This window comes from Microchirus variegatus (genome assembly GCF_963457635.1).
Source record: "Microchirus variegatus genome assembly, chromosome: 5".
Classification (NCBI taxonomy): Eukaryota; Metazoa; Chordata; class Actinopteri; order Pleuronectiformes; family Soleidae; genus Microchirus; species Microchirus variegatus.
In genome coordinates this window covers 22,344,926-22,366,910 of record NC_139806.1, presented here as the reverse complement: position 1 = coordinate 22,366,910, position 21,985 = coordinate 22,344,926, and the positions used below count along the sequence as shown (strand labels likewise).

The 21,985-nt window shown below is 40.6% G+C and overlaps 1 protein-coding gene across 2 annotated transcripts; it reads right to left on the bottom strand.

Moving 5' to 3' along the window:
- Positions 1-2,802: 2,802 nt before the first annotated feature.
- LOC310926618 (ATP-binding cassette sub-family G member 4-like) lies at positions 2,803-21,546 on the bottom strand (the record flags this gene model as incomplete). 2 transcript variants are annotated; one of them, XM_083888789.1, is made up of 14 exons in its annotated part: positions 2,803-3,028; positions 3,138-3,256; positions 4,463-4,621; positions 4,694-4,794; positions 4,871-5,039; positions 5,143-5,241; positions 6,280-6,413; positions 6,498-6,612; positions 8,860-8,983; positions 9,063-9,208; positions 11,982-12,032; positions 12,110-12,242; positions 14,278-14,413; positions 21,318-21,546. In XM_083888789.1, the coding sequence occupies 14 exons, from the start codon at positions 21,544-21,546 to the stop codon at positions 2,803-2,805; spliced, it is 1,941 nt and encodes a 646-aa protein (XP_083744915.1). The 2 variants fall into 2 exon arrangements, with proteins under 2 accessions (XP_083744915.1, XP_083744916.1); XM_083888790.1 differs by having other exon boundaries at positions 14,278-14,395.
- Between the last annotated feature and the right edge of the window lie 439 nt (positions 21,547-21,985).

Genomic DNA, 21,985 nt, shown 5'->3' with positions numbered 1-21,985 from the left:
AGGCTTACTCCACAGGATAAATCTCCATGGTTATATCATAACATATCCTGCTTTCCACTATCCTGCTTTAGTAGAACCGGCTCTCGGATAAATTAAGCCAGGATAACCAAGATATCCTGGCTTAATCCTTTATCCTAGTTTTGTGCAACGGGCCTCAGGTATTTGGAAACATTGTGGTTGTATTTTCGGAGCTGTTTCTTTGGTTAGATAATGAATGAGAACACTGTATGACATCATCTCACAGAAGTGAGCCCATTCCTTCAAATCTCGCAGCACAGAAAGGATGATTTGTTTTCTTTGGTACCACAGGTCTTTCGACCAAAGGCAGACTCTTTTCTAGACAAGCTTATGAATCCAACACTAATCATCCTTGCTATGTTACTGATGCATTTCTGTAGTTGTATGTCTTTTCTTTTCTTTTTATCAATTTCCCCTCCATTTTTTTTTTACAAAATCATTCGTGCAGGTCTGCTACAAGTTCATGGCTTCTGATTTAATCTGAGGATAAAAAAAATATTTGTGTGGGCAGTTGTAATTGACTGTATGCATTTTGCCCATGCATCAACAGCAAGAACCATTTGCCTTTATGGGTTCCAAAAATAAATGTGTGGCTTTAAATCACCCTTCATCCAGTATACTATTAAACTGCTTTCAACCCTCTAGTATTAGCTTGTTAAAACAGCCACCAAATGTTGTCTCTTGCTGAACATAAGTGACAAAGACAGACCTGAAGTTAAAAGATAAAAAAAAAAAAAAAAAAAAAGTCAGATTGCACATCACATTTTCATTCATAAAGTAGTCACAATACATTTAGATGGTTATTGTACATGATAGAACAGATACAAACAAAACAAAAAAACCTCTCTTTTCCTCTGGAACACATAATGCCACAGTAGCTGGAGGTGTACAGGTAACACATAAATATTACAATGTTGACTATTGCTAATAATGGTAGAATCCAAACCTGCAACAGCGTGGTCAGGGATTATTGATCTGCTTTCAGACCCAGAGATCACCAATCTCGTTCAGCTACATAATAATACATTTGGTTGACTATTCTTTATTCATGCCACCTTCCATCTGGCATAACACCAACTTCTTTCTTTCTTTTCAAACATGGTAGGATACATCCTCTTGGATGAGGTAAATAATCATTATTCTGTAAATGTTAATCCTAAAGTGAACATGCAACATTCAGTTGCAGTTTTCCTGTTATACTTTCAAGCAGCACTCATCACATACATGTAATAAAAGAAAAAGAAAGAAAAAAAATCAAAATTAAATACCAGTAAATTACAAATTGAATACATTGAAAAGTGCAAATGTAAATTTGTTTACAGCATAACATATTCACTGTACAATCATTGATTATATTATCACATTATTATATGCATTATAATAAGGATTACTAAGTAGCATAGTTTGAGTAAGAAATATTTCATAGCAAGTCTATTGGAAAATCTTGCATTGCCCTGTTACAAATAAAGGCTCTTCTTTAGAGAGAGGGAGAGAGAGAGTCAGCATGTACATGCTGACATAAGGTGTATGTGCAACAATGAAGCAGAGGAAACTCAAATTATTCTAGTTCAGAGGCACAAAATCTGCCCAGCCTGCATTTCAAGTATCTAGCATTGTTTTTGGACAACAAACATCTGTCAGACATCAGCAAAGCAGAGAGAAAGAGAAGCAGAGGAAGAGCGATATTTCCATTCATAATTCAGGGATGAGGCAGCTGAAGAGTGAGAGGAGGGGAAACAAGCAGTCCAAAGAATTGTGTCAAAAGAGAATACCTTTTTTTTTTTTTTTAACAATAGAACAGGTTAATTTGTTTCGCAATTCTCTCTCACTAAGCTGTATGATGTAGAAAGACTGCAGCAGTCATGCTCGTTTCACATTTTGCCTTCATTTAAGTAGTTTCCACAGTAATCGGAGAAACCCATGTGTTATAATACATACAGAGCAAGTAAGGAATCCGAGGCCTGGTTTCAAGGTGTATCCGGATCATTTACACTGTTAGATGTATTTCCAAATAGGTCTCCCATGTCTACATGACCACTCTCAATAGTGGGGCAGGAGGTTTGTGAAAATGACCACACTTGAGGAAGACAGAGATGAAAGTATTTCACTGGCAGTCTGTTGTAAGTTTGTTTTCCATAAAGAAAAGCCACCATGTTTAGTGTCTTGAAAAGATGCCTGATAAGATGATCCTTAGATGAGACGGAACGAACACAAAACAACTGGTATTGAAAGTTGCCTGTTTTCCTGATGATCCCTTCCTTTATTCATTCAGTCTTGTTCCATGAGTGTCTTGATGGGCACTATCCAATAAAGTATCAGAAGCTACATATAACTGAACACTTCAGCTGATTATTCACATGGCACATTCCTGGTTCTACCAAATAAATAGGAATCCAAATTTCTCAGTTAAATGAAACATGCTTTCTGATACTTTGCTGAGCATTCTTGTGTACGTTGGAGATAAACATACTATTATGGGAGGGGATATCATGGTAATCTGAGAATAACTATCACCTGATGGACATCTCATAATATGCAACGGGTAGAACGGCAAGTGTCACTGTCTTTATTTTCATTTTTGTTGAATAGTAAACCTAAAATAAAGATAATAATCTGTACAGCTAATGCGACACAGCTTCTGGATGACTGCATGTGCTGGATTTCTGTACACGTTTGTACATGAATGTTACATAGACACAGATAAATAGAGACTACCTGTTTTCTTACTATCTCACACTGCCAGGATATGTATGAGTGTCTGAATCTGTCAGTTTTCTCTGGATGTTAACGCTCTGATTTAACTTTGTAGCGCAGCACCAGGTAAGTAGCCAGTCTGAGGACCAGGAAGAAAACTCCCAACACCATGAAATCCACATAGAGCTTAGCATCCTCCACATCCAACAGCTGTAGAACCTCTTCAGGCTTTTGGAACTTACACACCAAGCCTGGACACTCCAGCTCTGAACGGTTCATCCCATAGATTGACAGTATCACCCCTTCAAAGCCATACCTGGGAGTGGACACAGAAGAGAAGACCTCATGGATTAAACGAGCATAAACATAGAGACCTGTAGAATTTGTAGTGTTTACATTCTTACAAATATGACAATTGACAATACCTGACATATGACACATAAGAGCTCCACTGTAGGTATTTGGGAATGGTGTCAAAGTTGACAAAGAAACCAGAGAAGAGGAGCACTGGTATAGCTGTGACTGGACCCACAAATGTTGCCACCTGTGGCACAAATAAATACAATTGATTAAAAGGTCTGGCTCAGTGTAAAACATTCAGATGCACAGTTTGTGAACAGGCAAGACAGGCAACTGCTTGATTTTTTGGGGCCGATCTAAGCTCTATTTTGAATAGCATAAGATTATGGTGCGAATATCATCCATCCTCTGAAAGGTTTGATTATACATTTATAATGTGAGTTATTTACAGTGTAATGTATATATATTTTTTACTGATGTTATTTACACTATTTTATTGTTCTTTACATTTATATTTTCACGTTATTTACTTTCAAAATGACATGGTTTTTCCATGTTATTCCATTCATTTAGAATTTTAAAAAAAACTTTTGAATTCATACATTTTTCGTTGGTGTCACATTATTTATAATGGTGATGAACACTGGTCAGAAGGGCTCCCTAGGAATTTTTGCTTAGGGCCCCAACAGAATCGCCTCTGAGTTACTATATACAGATAGCCTGGCTAATGCCAGACATCATTTCAATCGTATTTGACATTGAGGAAAAGGTGTATTCAACCCCAGATACAAGCGAACCCAGAGAAAACACATATGGGGATAACATGCAAACTTCAAACAAAAAGTACCAAACGTACCATAAAAAGAACCAACCAAATATGGCATGTGAACCGGCACTCTTCTTGCTGTGAGGCAAAATAGCTTGCCAAATGCGCCCTCTGAGGAGCAAGTTGCTTAAAATGGACAGCCTAATCGAACAACAGCTTTGGTGGATTCCATGTTGGATGTATAAAAAAGCTGTTAGACATCGCTTCTCTGTTGTTATCGCATTAAGCTCGCCTCTAGTGCGCCATGGTTTTGTGATTGGTTGCTTTTTAGGAGATTCTGATGTTGGCCAAAACAGCATCCTTGCAAGATCTAAATGTAATTCAATTCAATTCAATTCAATTCAATTTGTATAGCGCCAAATCCTAACATACATTATCTCAAGACACTGTACATAGACAACATGCAGAGAAAACCAACAAATCACACAATGAGCAAGCACTAGGCATCAGTGGAGAGAAAAAAAACTCCCTTTTAACAGAGAGGAAATCTCTGACAGAACCAGACTCAAAGATATGCAGCCATCTGCTTTGAACCGTTGGAATGAAAGGAAAAATGGGGAACAGAGGAGAAGTGGCTGGAAGACTTGGCTAGGCTCACCCAGGCTAGTATACAGATGCACCAACCTGCAGAGATGTTGATGCTGCCCCAATAAGGAGACCCAGGGACTGGGCTACCAAGGCTGTGGACGTGCACAAGGCCATGAAGAGCATGTAGCGACCCGCCTCTGGTGGCTGTTCAGTCATCCAGTACACTATACTACAGTACATGATTGGACAAATCACCTGTGAAGGAGATAGTCATTAATCTATCGTGTCATGTCCAGACCAGTGAGCATTAAATCACTAAAGTGTTACCTGGAACGGTATGTCAGCCATGGTTTTGGCCAGGTAATAGGCCTTCAAGCTGTACCAGTAGTTGAGATGCTCCCTTAAAAACACAGACATCTCCAGAGGAACTGTGGCACAGCAACATTAACTTATTATCATATCACTGCAACCACAAAATCATCAACATCAATGGCAAAGACTTACAGGTTAGGACAGTGGGCATCAGGGCAGCAAACATTAGGAAGAGCATGGAGAAAAAGAGGAAACCAGTGTTGTTGAAGACCTTGCTGGCATCATTTCCAATTTTGAGATAAAGCAAGCCAATGAGCACACCAATGGACAGATGGGACATGACCCGGAGGTGGGTCAAAACCTAAAAAAAACCCACACAAAATGTACTCACAAAAACAACAAGAGTTTTATCTAATTTCTGAGTTCATAAAATGTGATCATTAATCATATGAATGAATGGTTACCATATCCCTGCATATTGTAATGAAGGTTCTTTTAAAGAGGATGCAGAACTGTGTGAATGTACTGGTTGCAAAACTATGTTTCTCCAGGGTTCCTGTGTCCTGTAGGGAAAAAAAAGGCAATTTATGAACTGATATGCAAACACAGAGTACATACAGCACCATTCTCTTGTCATTTGTGTGATACGCTGAGCACACAAACTAGTGATGTGCGGATCAATACTGAAATATTGATACCTACGATACCAGATCTTTGGTAATGTATATCACAAACAGGAACGCCGTGGAAAGTTACTAAACTATGGAGATCTTGTCTATGCATGGTTGGTGGGAACTACTTTTCCTTTCGCCTGGGTAAGTGCGTAATGTGACAGACAGACAAAGTCACTTTGTACAATGGCAGAGCAGAAACGGAGTCATGTGACAAGACGCTGTTTGTGATGTTATTCACAACATCTATTTATTTACATATTTCGTCTATTTTAAATAACTAAAAACTGAATTTATATTCACATTTTGCCAGCTTAGATATTAGATTGACATTTCTAATGATGATTTAAACTTCAAGCACACAGTCAAGTTTATCTGGTGTCCTCTTTTTACGTTGTCCTCCTCCCTGACAGATATTGCTCTTGTTTAACAATAATATTTAACAACAAGAGGGGAACATCATATAGTGCAACCTGAGAAATTATTATTCTGGGCCATAATGGCTATAATGAAGTTGCTACTCCACCCCCCCTCTACTCCCATGTGCAGGAGACATCATGGTCACAAGTTCAACTCCACCCCTGGCTGGTTGCACTCAATTGTAAGTCGCTTTGGATAAAAGTGTCTGCTAAATGACATGTAATGTAATGTAATGAATTGGACAGATAACCTAAACAGAGTACCGCCAGTACACAAAATGGTCAAATGAAGACGTACTTCCCACTTCAAGCACTGATTGTGACACATCTACTTATCTCACTTGAAGATACATAAAATGGTATCGGGTGCTGCAGTGTCGGAGTCACTATATAAATATGAGTAATTCAGGGCTGCATCAGACCCGATACCCAATACTAATCCTAATTTCAGTGTATATTTCTGCTTGGACCTCAGTATGTAGTGCAAGCTGAGGGGGGCAATGTGACTTACACTGTGACACTGGGAAGGACAGGAAGAATCACTTTTTGAGTTCTTCTTTCCCTCTTCAGAGCACAGCCCACCCTGGACAGCCTCAAACAGCACTGGATTCAGGTCTCCATACTCCCCTGACGCCACTTCAATGACTGAGAACAAAGAAGACACGCTAGCCAGAACAACAAACACACTGAAAAACAGACACACATACACACGTAACATGTCTGACTTACTGAAATCAGCCGGGTTATGATACGTCGGGCAGTGGAGGCTCAGGTTCTTCAGATAAGGGATGAGGTAAGGGACTGTGCCCTTGTATATGCACTGACCCTGACTGAGGATGTACAGCTGGTGGATCAGGAACACAGTTACAGGGAAATCAACATCCAACACACTGACCTGAATAATATATGAAGAGAGAAAACAACAGACTTGGATATTCACTACTGAACTGCTTGTGAGCTAGGTAAAAATAACCATTGTCATGTAGAGGTGTTGGTTTTATTGACCTGCAGTTACGACGCCAGGATGCTAGTGGGAGCTTATGCTGCTGAGTTTTCCTCGAAGAAAGAGAGGAAGAAGAGAGAAGCTCCTGTCAATCACGTCCTGCAGTCGGACAAAATGCTCTGACTGAGCACTGAAAAGGAACTTCCTGCATGTTCGCACAACAATCCTCAAAGTTTGAGGATTTGATGCTCAAACACTCTCCACTTACAGTCATAGAGAGACCTAGTGGACGATGCCCTAGCATTTTGAATGGTTTCAATGACCCCTTGCGGTAAACCCGTGTGACTCAGATTAAACCACTCTCAGGCCAGGCCCATAGGGTGAGCTTCTCCAGATGAGGGCGAAATATCAGTCTGCACGTCTGGGAGAGGAGGACCCTGTGCAGTAGTAGAAGCCACAGCTGTCCACAGAGGAGCTGATTCACGTCTGCCTGCCAGTGCATGGCCAGTGAGGCGCAATCAAAATCGTTGACAGATGATTTTCCTCCTACCCTGAACAAAGCAGGCAAAATCAGAGCCAGGGCAGGAAATGCAAAAACAAGACCGCCCAGCCACAGGGGGGCACTCTCATCGTGCAGGGAGAAGTACAGCGTGCAGTGCGAGTTCTACCATGACGCAAACAGGTCCACTGTTGTGTTTCCGAACCACATATCCAAATCTGATCCACTACAGTCGGGTGAAGTGTCCACTCCACCTCTGGACAGTAGGTTCACATTCTGAAGCCTGGGGACATGGGTGGCCCTCACAGAGTGGAGATGTGCATCATTCCACAAAATCAGTCCTTGTGCAACCAACATGATGGTTTATGTGCACGCCACTGTGGTTGTGTTGTCTGTTCTCATGAGCATGCACACGGTGACCCCGGAGAAATGACAGAAAGTGTCAAAAATGTGAAGACCACAGGCACAGTTCTAGTTAAAGCCCAAAGTGGCAGACCAAGAAAAATCTCAGATACAGTGAGTAGAGGCGAAGGATGGTAGAGAACAGTCACAGTCAACCCACAGACCAGCTCCAAAGACCTACAACATCATCTTGCTGCAGATGGTGTCACTGTGCATCGTTCAACTATTCAGTGCACTACACAAGAAGATGCTGTATGGAAGAGCCACAAACAGTGTCCCTTGAGGTATGCTAAAGCACATTTGGACAAGCCAGCTTCATTTTGGAATAAGGTGCTGTGGACTGATGGAACTAAAATAGAGTTATTTGGGCAAAACAAGGGGAGTTATGCACGGTGGAAAAAGATCACAGCATTCCAAGAAAAACACTTGGGGATTTGATACCTACAGTAAAATTTGGTGGTTCCATCATGCTGTGGGGCTGTGTGGCCAGTGCAGGGACTGGGAATCTTGTTAAAATTGGGGTCGCATATGTCCAGGAATCAGTGACAAATTTGAAGTTGTGCCAGGACTGGATCTTTCAACAAGAAAATGACCCTAAACACTGCTTAAACATGCTGCTTTTACATGTGCCAAAATTGTTTAAAGGATACTTAAGTCAGTTCTCAGAGAGCAACATGACAACTGTTGAAATAAATAATTTCCTTTTCCCTATGAGAGAGCAATTTTTATTTTTATATGTGTTAAAACTGATCTGAGGTCTTGTTTTAAATTGATTATACTGAAAGTAAACCGTTTCCCTTATTAGCCAGCATATAAAACTTCGAGTTAGAGTATTTTCATTAAATTTACAATTTACTGTACCACTGAAATATAGTATGATTTTGTGTTTATGCTGGGTCTGAGCTCAGGGGTAGGGGTGTCTAAAGTGTATAAAGTGGATAGGTACTACATAATTCAAGGCTTAGAATTTAACACACCAAACCCCAGGTTTTCCCTGTGGTTGATTTAAGTTCCTGGGGCCCATTTTGTGCCGTTCAATCTGTAAACACTGGTAAGTTCACAGGCAAATTGAGTCGGGTGCAGGGGCTAAGACCGTTTTGTAACCTCATCTGTTCAGAGCAGACAAGGTCAAGGTTCCCTTATTACGTGGGTGCAAATACTCCCGCTACACTAACTTGTCATATCCTGGTCTGAGCAACAACTAATGGTAGTCTAGATGTTTCCAGCAATAAGCGTACTCAAGTTACCTTATCAAACATCTCAAAGAGCTTGGCACTGGGCTGATGAATGGTGCAGATGATTGTCCGTCCGCCCTGAGCCAGAGACTTCATGAGAGAAACCACCTGAAAGCAGGATGCGCTGTCCAGACCACTGAGACGGGAAGCAATGTTAGTCTGAGATCACTGTGTGCTGATGACACAGATCATATCAGAAATGAATGACATCCTACCTGGTGGGCTCATCAAAGAACATGACAGGAGGATTGTTGACCAGCTCCTGGGCAATGGCGAGTCTTTTACGCTGGCCCCCAGAAAGAGAGTTGGTGCGGGTCTGAGCACACTCCTGAAGACCCAGTGCAGTCAGGATCTCATCCACCTAAAACACACATACATGAATGTTGGTATATGATTATGCACATTTATGACAACAGGAGTGGGTACTATATGCATATATGACCAGCAGCCCATGACCTAGGGCTATTCATCTTCAGAAGTGAGTGGGACAAAAAGGAAAATAGCTGGTGTATTGAAAAAACAAAAGAGCTATGATTTAACTTGTAGTCCCTCTGTAAGTTAATGTGCTCTTTTACCACATAAATGCATGAATACACAATAAACACACTGGTCTGGTGCCTGTGCTAATGTCAGTTCACTTTCAGTTAGGTGACCATCCTTGACCTGTCCCGCCCAGTGTTGCCAATTCCTCAGTAAGGAAAGTACCTATTTGCATAATTGGTCATTTGCCTGATATAACCACAGATATCAGTACAGACACATATCAGACATAACATATAGAGTGTATGGGGTCCACACTCTGCATGGACCCCATACCAAAATATCTCAGTGAGGGTGCTTTCACACCTACAGCATGCTGTGGTTTGGTTTGTTTGCGTAGGTGTGAATGTAATTTCGGTTCTTTGGTGCACACCAAATCAACCGGTCCGGGGTGTAAAAGTCATGTAAAATGTGGGCACAATTTAGACAAAAATTCAAACTGAATGATTTTCTATTCTCAGCCCTTTATGCAAGCAGCCAAACTGGATCATATTTTTACACAGTGGCAAAGAATAGGTCTTGCCAGTTGTAATGACTTTTACATAAACAGGGTTTTTAGCAGCTTTAATGATCTTTCTTTAATGATCTTTTCAGACTTATTTAGATACTTCCGGGTCCATCACTTTATTCAAAATTTGAGCCCAACTTTTCCGGCTTTGCCAACACATTCAGTGGTGGATGAGATTTGAATTATGCCTGTAAAGTATAAAGGTCAGACCTCAAATATATTAAATACAAGAATTCTCTTTGGTAACATTCACTCTCAACTCTTCAAGCGGTGTCATTGGACAGAGTAGAGTGGGGTTAGGAACTTGGGACTGAAATTTCTGATGCAGCCTGGGATTGTGCTCAGAGTAGAGTCAACAATACATCCTCATGTGCTCGCTTCGGCCTGAAACAATTTAAAATATTTAATCGGACTTGCCACACTAAATCGAAGTAATCTAAGACATATCCAGACATAGGTGTAATTGCTGTAATTCTACCCGAGTGGATATGGCTCATATGTTTTTTGACTTGTCCCAGGGTAAGAGTCTTTTGGTTATCAATCTGCACCCAACCCACAGAAATTGCCATTGTTGGTGTTTTTTGTGTATGACCTCCAAATGCCCATTAATAAGGAAAATATTTGCTTTTGCTTGTCTTTCAGCGCGGAGAGGAATAGTGTTGCAGTGGAAATCTGAACCACTAAAAGTATCTCTGGCTTAGCCATTTGATGTTATTTCTGAAATTGAAAAAAAAAAAAAAGTATTTTTCCAGAGGATCACTGAAAACTTTTCATAAAAGATGGAATCCAATGATGTTGTATTTTGAAAGACATAACAGTCTGCCCTATGACTATGGATAGTACAGGGCTCGATGGCTCCAGTTTGTACAATTATACAATTTGTGCATTAAGCATTCCCCCAGTGTTTTGTTTTGTTTTAATTAAATTAATTTAAAAAAAATTTTTTTTGTCATTTCATTTATTTGTATTTATACAACTGTCCAGGGTGTATCCCGCCAATCGCCCACTGTCTGCTGAGATAGGCACAGCACCCCCGCGACCATCCGGTGGAGGATAAAGTGGTAGATAATGGATGGATGGATGGATGGATGGATGTATTTATACAAATACAATATTCGTATGTAAACTTGTTCATCAAAAGGCCAAAATTCCAAGAGAAAGAGAAGTACGATGTGGCTTATGCTGTGCAGTGTAATGAGGATTGTCCTGACCTCTACATTGGGGAAACTTAACAACCACTGCCTACACAAGGCATGGTACAGAGGAGCTTATCTGGGCAGAACACAGCCGTCTACTTAAATCTGAAAGAAAAGGGACACTCTTTGCATTCAAGAGGATGAGTGAAAAAAAAATCTAAAAACTGGTGAAAACATCACTCAATGGAGGAGGTGGCTTATGATTCCAGCTGTCAGTCTCCTTGAGCACTCCAAAAAAAAGAACAACACAGCTGAATTCCAACAATCACACAATAGCAAATTGTTTCTCTCAGGAGACCTGAAAACAACCCTCATTCACACCTTGACTGTGGTGAAACTTATAAACCAAAACTGGATCAAGGGGATGAATGTCCTTGATTTAACTCTCAGAAGCGAAGTGTAAGACACTTCAAAATAAAGGTAGCGTGCCAACTTCATGTAGTACATTTATTTTTGTGAAACTATAACAGCTGGTTGTTTGGTAGAAGGACATGTAGGATATAATTTTAGCTGAGTGTGTGAATGCATATTGTAAAAAACTTTTACCCTGCCTAAATAAAGAGCATCTAATATCACCAGCAGAGGTCGCCATCACCCACAGTCAAGACTGACACAGCTTCAAATTCCAATATAATAGTATTAATAATCATTTGAAAATTAAAACTTGTGATTGAGTTATGATGACTTCAGTGTTGCGCCCACATCCACCCAGGGATTTATTATGTTTTGTCTATGTAGTTTAAAATAGTTTTTGATCCAGTGAATTTAATGCTTGAACATCTTATTCAAAACAATACAGAGAAGTACAATTGTGAATCAACATCAGAAGAGGGGTCCTGCTCATTTATTTGTAATATTATATATAATATGGTCTAAATATTCATACTTACAAGTTCTTTTTTGACCTGCATGCTCTCATTCAGTTTCAGATTTGCAGAAACCTGAAAGACAGACAGACGTCAGTATATTATTACTTAATAGTTGGTTTAAATCAGGTTGCTGGGAGTGATGACTTCACCGTCATGGCCTCCCTTGTTGTGAGATGTGGAAGCAGCATGTCATCCTGCATGATGTAGCAGGACATCTTCCTGAAGGTTCGCAGATCCCTTGGTCTTCCATTTACTAGGATCTGACCCTTCATGCCAGTCTCCCTGTTTCCAAACACAAAACAAAATATTACTCCCATTTTCATCTTGTATTATCTACGGTAGCTGACAGGGGCAAATGCACTGCAACGACCCAAAACGCATGCACAAGGAGAAATGAGCTGCATATTCACAAATGCCGTAGATTCCAAAAAATGAAAACAAATGCAACGTGAGAAACGTGATGCAAAAGAAAAATGATCTGCAGAAAGACAAAACACATGCATCAACAGAAACACGCTGCAAAAACAAAAACGATGCAAAACCAAAAACACAAGCAGGAGCGAAAACACACACAAATCCCAAAAAACAAGCAGGAGTGAAAACACACACAAATCCCAAAACACAATCTGGAGCGAAAACACAAGCATATTAAATAAGGGAAGTGCTCTGGGTCTCTGGGAGCGCTCATTGCCGTGTAGCTCTAAGACCATCCGTTACGATACTCGGGGAGTACTTAATTGTTGTATTTATTAAAGACCTTTACTAAGAGGTTATTCTCCTGTAACCCCGCAGTTTTCATGATCGGTTTCAATTTGATTTTTTTTTTTCAAACATTGTGCAGTACTACTGGTTTAAAGTACACTTTCATATATCAATGTTTCCAGTACTTTGTACAGATGCTTCTGTCTGATTAATAGGTCCCTGAAACATAGCTGCTAGAAAATGCTTTCAAATGTATATACAGATACAGTGATCTGACTGTTTTTATTTTGAAAACTCAATATCGTTAAAATCAGTTTTACTGCAGGCTTTTTACCGTAAATCCCTTGTAATTCAGGTGTTAAAATTCAACTTCAGATAGTTTGACTACAGAGAAATGAGCGTCACATAGCTTGACCACAGTCGGATAACCTCTTAATAAATGTCTTTTAATAAAGTAAGAATTAAGTCGTCCCCCAGTATCATAACGGCTGGTCGTAGAGCTGCTCCCACAGACCCGGAGCACTGAGGCGTCAGATCTGCTAATGTTTTTGTTTGATTAGTCAGGTCACGTTAAGTTCATGTCACTTTTTGGTGTTGGGTTAGGTTTCACGTACCCTTTTATTTTCGTAACATTCACTCTTCCTGTCGCGCTAGAAATTCATCCACCTTGACACACCTCCTCCTAATACCCTCATGCACTTCACCTGGTGATCGTCAGTAATCACACACACCTGCCCCTGATTCCCTCTCCCCTATATAATGTCCCCATTTCCTTCAGTCTGTGCCAGTGAGTTGTTTACGCTACCGGAAGAAGTCATCGTTTAGCTCAGTGCTAGTTTTTGTTTTGTTCTTTTCTATTTTTGAAGACCCAGCACTGCTGCGGCATTGTTTGTTTCCTTTTGGTTTGAGGAACAAATAAAACCTCTTTATTCATTTATCCTGATTCCTGTTTCATGCGTTTGGATCCAAGCATTGCGAACACCTTCCTCACAAGCACTTTGGTTACTGAATATGCTTTTTGCTCCTGCTTGTGTTTTGGGATTTGTGTGCGTTTTCGCTCCTGTTGGTGTTTTGGGATTTGTGTGTGTTTTCGCTCCTGCTTTGGGAATTTTGTATGTTTTCGTTCCTGTTTGTGTTTTGGGATTTGTGTGTTTTCTCTCCTGCTTGTGTTTTGGGATTTGTGTGTGTTTTCGCTCCTGTTGGTGTTTTGGGATTCGTGTGTTTTCTCTCCTGCTTGTGTTTTAGGATTTGTGTGTGTTTTCGCTCCTGCTTTGGAAATTGTGTATGTTTTCGTTCCTGCTTGTGTTTTGGGATTTGTGTGTTATCACGCGTGCTTGTGTTTTGGGATTTGCGTTTCTGTTGATGCATGTGTTTCGGCTTTCTGCAGATCTTTTTTTGCGGCACATTTCTCACGTTGTATTTGTTTTTGTTTGTGTTTTTTAATCTGCAGCATTTGTAAATATGCAGCTTCTTTCTCCTTCTGAGTGCTTCTTTGGGTCATTGCAGTGCATTTTCCCCTGTCAGTGTTAAATGTGGTAAATATGGTAAAGAGTGGAAGCTAGTCCAGGATTTGTACGTAGTCTGGTGAACTTAACATGCCCCAATACAAACTTACCTGTAACCTGCCAGAATATTCATCAGAGTGGATTTCCCTGCTCCAGAGGGCCCCATGATGCCAATCAGCTCTTTGCTGCTGAATCTTCCTGACAGACACTTGAGGAGGGCTTTGAAACCTGACAAAGGGGAAAATACTCGGTTTTGTTAAGTTGTAAATATTGTAATTAACAATTATTATGTCAGTCCAAGACATTTCATATTTACTGTGTTAAGGTGCAGCACTGTGGCCTTTCTGTGTGGAGTTTGCATGCTCTCCCTGTGCCTGTATTTTCTCTAGGAGGAATAGGTTCTCAAACTTCTCCCACTACTGTAGACTGTGGCAGATGAACCACATCAACTGATGCAATTTAGATGTATGCTGATTCTTTTTTTTTTTAAACTGCCAAGCGTCTAATCCATTGGTTCTCAAAGTGCGGCCCGGGGGCCAATGGCGGCCCACAGAAACATTTATGGCGGCCCGCAGTAATTACAGTTGAAAGTTTTAATCCAGGAGCTACTAAGCTTGTTAAATGTTTATTGGACATTACTGGATACAGACCAATAAGTGTAAACAAAAATACTGGGTATTTACCTGGTTTATATATGGTGGATTTTAGTGTATTATTGGGTTATAAGCTGGTAATAAGCAGGTAGCTACAGCCCCCAATTACTAGCTATTTACCCAGTAAATATATGGTAACAGAAATGTGTTACTTGGTATTAACCTGTAATTAGAAGGTAAGAACAATGGCCAAAATAGTGGGTAATTACCCAGTAAATTATAAAGCGTTATTATATTAACGCTTAAATTACATTATATTAACGCCTATATTACTTAACGCTTAATTGTAGAACTGCAATCTGGTCATTAAAATGATTACAAATGGGATTTATTTCTGTTTTTTTTTTTTCTTTGGCGGCCCTCAGCCCAATGTTGGGTTCCTAAATTGGCCCTCAGGTATCAAAACTTTGAGAACCCCTGGTCTAAGCAGTAGAAGACACAGGTTTCTAAATCACCAGGAACCCTCAGACAGATGGAGCAGTGTTGTTCATCATGCAAATGTGTTGCCAAATCATTTTTAATAGCTGGATAACCAACCACCATTTTAGCAAAAAAAAAAAAAAGACCAATAAAAAAATACTAATCCTAGAAATACACAATTAAACAAAGATGAACGCTTTAAACAGTGTCACCTGCTCTACCAAAGCATTTGTGTTGTATCTCTGTCTGATGAGTAAATCTAAATAATTACGCCATCAGTGGCCCCAGCAGAGAAACCACAGGTATTACTTCTCTGGTTTTAAAGATATTCGTGTGGCCTGCTAATGTAGATGGCTGAGATTTTTCATACATTTGTAAAGAATCATGGTTCTCGAGGTTGAGTGTAATAGTGACATTGATTTTAAAGGCTTCCAGATATGGTTATTGCCACCCTGTTTGCCTAACCCATCTCTCCATCGTCTGCTGGGACACTTTATCCTGTCTTGAGCTCTATAATCATAGCTTCCAGCCACATAAACCTCAGTTCTATGTATAAAACAGTCTTACCTGGCAGTGCTACACCAGACAGCACCACTCAGACAGCAGAGCAGCCAGCTGTCAGCAAAGCAGCCCTGCTCAGGCATGTGCTGCATACTGATGATCTAACCCACTGCTGTAGATCGTGCATAGCAATGGTCTTATCTGTATGAGGCTGCTGGCACATCATGATCACTCAATCTCATGAGAGTGTGTATGTATTTCTCCTCACTGTCCACTCCTGACACAACAGTGGCTTTAACAGCATGGCAGCGAGACATGTTTCCACTCCCATCTTAGATCATATCAAAGTGATTGTTAGACCTGTCCAGGGTGTACCCTGCTTTTTGCCCTATGTCAGCTAGGACTGTCTCCTGCTCCTCATTTGAAGGGTACAATGGTAGACAGTGAGTGAGTGATTCTAATTTCAAAGGAGTTGTTAAGACAAAGTATTTTGAGCACTCCACTGTCATACAGTATTCATGTGTAACTTTCTGAAATCACTGTGTTGAGGTGGTCCCATACATGATGTGTATGTCATAACGAGTTCACAAGTTTCTTGTCTGAACAGAATAGAAAGAATAAACACAGAGATACTAAAAACTAAATACCTAAATCAAAAGACAACTATTGCACCATGGGTATGAATATTATATACAGCAGGTGGATGTCCAATCTAGGTTATTGTCGTTTTCTGTGGTTTATTGTCCAAAATTGGTAAATGGTCTTTATTTATATAGTACTTTTCTTGTCTTGATGACCACTCAAAGCTGCTTGCCATCGACCCATTCACACCCATTCACTGACACATCACCCATCTTTCATACATGCTGAAATTCAATCATATGCTGCCGGCACAGCCATCAGGAGCAACATGGGTTGAAGTGTCTTGCCCAAGGACACATCGGCATGTAGAGTAGACTAACTGAGCTGGGAGGCAAACCCACAACCTCCATGTTGAAAGATGGCTCGATGAGCATTGAGAGGGTGTGGTCTGGCAGTGAAATCTGACACAGAGTTGCATCTGTCTAACCAGGTGCTCTGTGCATCACATGGTTGAGAGAGAAAGGCAACAGAGCAAGAGTTCCTCCCTTAAAAAAGGTGGAAGATTAGACAAGAGAGTAACTAAAAGAGAGAGGCAGTAGACATACCAACCTTTTTTTTTATCATGTATAATTGCAACTAGATTTGCACCTGGATTGCACTTTGTTGTTGCAATATATCGGATATAATGTGTGCTGCTCTTTGTGTTAGAATTAATAATTCACAGTGAAGTCTTATACATTGTACAGGTGTATGTTGGCTCCAGTTGGAAAAAAAAACATGAACCAGCTTAAAGGGATAGTTCGGAATTAGACTATCGGCAGACTATCGATGTACATATCTGTGTTGATAGAATAATATTTGAAACAAAACTAACCTTGCATCGCATGAATTTTTGAGAGACTACTTTCTCAGCACTATACTTCCGACAGCGAAATTCCGCCGCTGCAGGAAGTATGCCGTGCTGCTGCTGCTGAGACATAAATCCTTCAAATTGCAAGGTTGGTTTTATTTCAAATATTCTATCAACACAGATATGTACATTCATAGTCTGCCGTTACAATTGATTTGCCTTGGGTGCACTGAGGAGTCGGTATGAGTGTTTCTAATGGCATGCTAGCAGGTACCATTGACTTGCGCTAGCCATAGCACCAGCGCACTCAGCAACTGGAAGAACTGAATGAAAATACTTGAAAATGACTCCAGACTTCCAACTCAGCCGGTGTGATGGTCTCCATCACACCGGCTGAGTTGGAGAATAGGTCTTACGTCCAAAATTCCGAACTATCCCTTTAAAGGAATATTTCACCACTGGAAAGGAGTAGGTGCCTCCTTGGCCAAGAAAGGCATAACATTTATTTTTGGCTCATGTGGATGAACAACAACTCCCAGAATGCACTGTTAGTTGCTAGTTGTGTCAACAAACAAATTCCCATGAGGAATTAATTGTTAAATATTTTACAGACGTGTAAATTACTCAAGTTTTTTTCTATGGTGCTAAATTGCACCGGATGTTCAGTGAAAAGAAGGAAAAGACAAGCAGCAAGTTTGATTCAGAGCGATGCAACCAGTGGCTGCAAAGCTTAAAGGCCTTGGTACACTTAACACGCACCATGCGCATGGTGCAAATTACGGTATCAATGTGCAAGTCTGTGCGTGCAGCCCAGATTTAGGAACTGCGAGCAAAGAGTGTGGACAGCACATGCACAAAGTGAATTTCCGTCCCACTGGTAGATACAGTATAAGCCCCGGTCACCAAGCAGAAAAAAACATTTCGACAGCAGAAGTAGTCGCCAAGGATAGTCATGCAAGCCTCGAACCGGAGACCCTCGAAGAGGCTGACACCCAACTTCCCAGCCCAACGGGACTTTCAGCTGTGAGCCACTCTAGCCAGACGAGTCCGAGGGAGCTATAGTATTGTTCTCTTCTTCATTGGTAGGAATGTGTCCTATTCCCTGCATCCAGACGTGTACCGCCACCCAATGGTGAAGAGGTATACTACAGGGCTCTTACATGTGAGGATACCAGGATCTGTGATATGCGATGTGCACTTCGGAGCGTGGCCTGTATGAGGAAGTATACCACGGGCTTAGTTTGGTGAAGACACTAACATGGAAAAGCTAGAAACCCTGAGGGTTTCTGGGCAGGTCTAACACATATGGAACTAGAAGTGTAGTTTCCAGCCTCGGACCAAGAAATGCTTTCCGATGACGCAAAATGACTGAATTGGAGGGCATTTCACAAAACAAAGAAGGAAGATATTTCTTGACTCTAAACTGAGGGAAGGAAGCGTTCTAGTATTACTATAACTATTCTAGCAATACAAAGCTAAATGCAAATTGATGAAGTATTCCTTTAAATTAACACTATCTTCAGAATATATTGTGAAAGTTCATTATGTCTTCTGATTGAACTAATTTTTTGGGGTTTGTTTTTTAGACAATACTTATGCTTATATACAATATTTACAATAATGCTTACTATTGTCTAAAAAACAAATGAAAAAATCTATCTTCAGAATATGCTGAGAGCATTTTCTGACTGAAATCGGAAGTTTGTGGTGCTTTGTAAACATTTCACTCCCCCCCCCCACAATACAGAAAATCATCAATTCTCGATCACACACAGGAGTTGTGGCAGCCAATAATGGGTCAGTGGTCGAGCTGGTTCTCTTACAAACAGAAGGTCAAGGGTTCGGTCCCAGAATTTACTCATCGAAAAACCGTTGTGTAACTGGGCAAGTTGCATCCGCCTGCTGTACCGAGAAGGAATGAGTAAATGGGTACTAGCAAGTAAAGCAACTTCAGGCCCTTATACACCGCAGGATTTTTCTCATTTACCTGGGATTTTGAAAAACCTTGTGTTTCCACCAAAATTACACAACGTCTATCTATAAAGCAAGTAAAGCTGTGTGTCTGTCTGTCTGTGACAGGCATATCTCGCCTAAGACTTGTTATTATTATTAATATTTATTTTCACTTATTTATTAGCTGCACTTTCACTGATTTATCACAATACACCAGGCAGGCGGCAGCTCATCAGCAGCAGCTGCGCTGTGTGGAGCGGGGAGTTGGGAGTGAAGAGGCTGTCCTCACGGTGGGTGAGACATTTTCACGCAGTTCACGGCAGAACATGGTGTCCATATACCAATACGCATTAGCATGCAACTACTTTGCGGCTAACTTGGCGAACCTGTTTCCAAAGGTAAGCTAGCGAGGCTACGATTAGCATTATCGTAGGGCTAGCATAATACAAATACTGCAGTATTTTATGTTAAGTGGCTAAATTGTTTTGTTTTTTTCTTGTGTCTCTGTTTAGATGCCAGGTTTTCATCAAAACATACAACCACACTACAAAAAGGGTGAACTATCACTTCAATGCTGTAATATGACTGCTCTTATTTTCTTCCTAACAAACACAAATCCTCAACACAGGTAAGGGGTAATTAATTGCAGTAAATACTGAAATGCAGATCTGAATTCACCCAGAGACATGTAAACATCTCCCTGCCTTCCCTCCCTTCCTGCTCTTCCTCTTTCATCATCAGGCTAGTGTTTCACCAGTTATCTCCCTTGGGAGGAAAAAATTCTCAACATAAAAGTGGTTCACAGCAGCTTCATCCTAACAAGGATAAATGGCTGCTCTCTCTCCACCAACAGCCTGCTATAACAAATGCAGTCAGAGGGCAGCACGTACATCATCTAACCTTCAGAAGAACAACTCTACATTTACTGCATTTACAGTATCTCCAAGTTCATTTACGGTCAGAGTGGAATCAGACAATGCTCCCGCACATGACTCATAGCTGGTGTGTCAGTGAGTCAAAGATAAAAACACATTAAATTAGCCCTGACATCACATATTTTAGGCCTTGAAGTAATGTTTCTTAGGTACGCAAACCTGATAACAATAGAACTATGGTGTGAATGTTGATGTGATTACATCTGTTCTGCTGTTTTTATCGCAAAGACAATGAACTGTAGAGAATCACCTCGTAGCACAGCTTGTTATGTTAAATGAGACAAAAACACCAAGACCCTCAGAATAATCTGCAGCCTTTGTCAGATTTTAGCAACTCGCTGCTTCAAGATTAAAGTTAGGCGTGGCTTGTTATGGAACTAATTGATGTGGCAGAAATGGGTTACAAGGGGCAGGATGCATATGAGAGGAGGTGTATGGAGATCAAATAAAGAGTAAAATGGCAGACAAGTTTTCACTTAATTAGTAAAAGCTGACACATTTCCTGCTCACACATCATCTGCCTGATGGGCTGAGGCATGGCTCCACCAGAGAGGTTGATTTTAATGGGACTACTAAAGCAAAGCATGCATCAGTGTCCAAACAAGCTTCACTCCCTCTATCTCTGTGAATAATGGATACTCTCCATACATGTAGGTTTCACTGTGGAACACCAAACGCTCCTCTGCCATGCTTTCATAATGCAAATCATTACACAAGCCTGAACATGACAAAGACAACCTGCAATGCATCAAGCACAATCTCTACTAAGAATAACATGCAAATAATGTCAATAAAGGGTTGTACAGGATGTTCCCTATACCCACTCCACTAAATACACATTAAAGATGGGGTTGTATTTAAATACTGTCCTCATTTCAAAAGTGGATCAATTGTGGGCCTAACTCACTGCCACCGCCTATAGTCAAACAACACACCAACCTTCAAGTGTAAATAATTTACAATGTCTAAACTCTGCCGAGCAAAGCAAAGCTTAAAGGAAAACTCGCTGCCACAACACTGGATTCTGCAAGTATGTATGTGCGTGTGTGTGTATGTGTGCATGTAAGGACTGTTTTGGGCCACACGTGTCTGAAGTATAGAGCTAGTCAGGAGTATAAAAGAGAGGAAAAATTATCAGTCACAGAGGCTTTTAAATGCCTCGGCTGACATTCCTGGTCTCTAGATAATTTGATCATCATGAGTGGTGCATATTTGTTCATTCATCACGGTTACTATGTGAACTGAGCTTCTCGTACCTCTCCTTCTCCACCAGGGACCCTCGCGGATGGTGTAGGAGAGCTCATTGAACTCCAGGTCCACAGCAGAACGACGCGGGAGGTGGGAGAAGCGCTGAGCCTCAGTGATGTGGTTTTCCACTTTCTTTAGGTGGGTGAGCAGTGGTGCCTCCGGTGGGGCTCCACTGTGAACTTTGGTCTCTTCCATGGGGATACTGACGGAGCCTGGCTCCAGCGTCCGCTCAGCCATACTCAAAGGCTGCAAACGAGGACACACACATTATCTTCAGATAATGTTTCTTTGATTTTCATCAATCCATATAAATGCAGAAAAACCTTTAGTGGAATTGTTTAAATTAAAGCTGAATTGAACAAATGTGTAAACTTCACAGTCAACATCAAAATTGCAAGTTTTGTTTTTAATGTGTGACATACATCGATGCAGCAGACTATTTAATTAATCTTCAGTTAAACATTAAAACGTCAAGTGCCACATAGCACTATTTAAGTGCTTCAATGTTATGAAAAATACTTATGGATATATTCAATTTCTGCCAATACACACTCTTCAATAAGACCTTTATTAAAGTCTTTAAGACCATATTGTGGCATGTTGGCGGTTTGTGGGTGGAGTTTCCAGACTGCCTTGCACATGCTGCAATTTAGTTGTATTTCAGTTTGTTATAGGT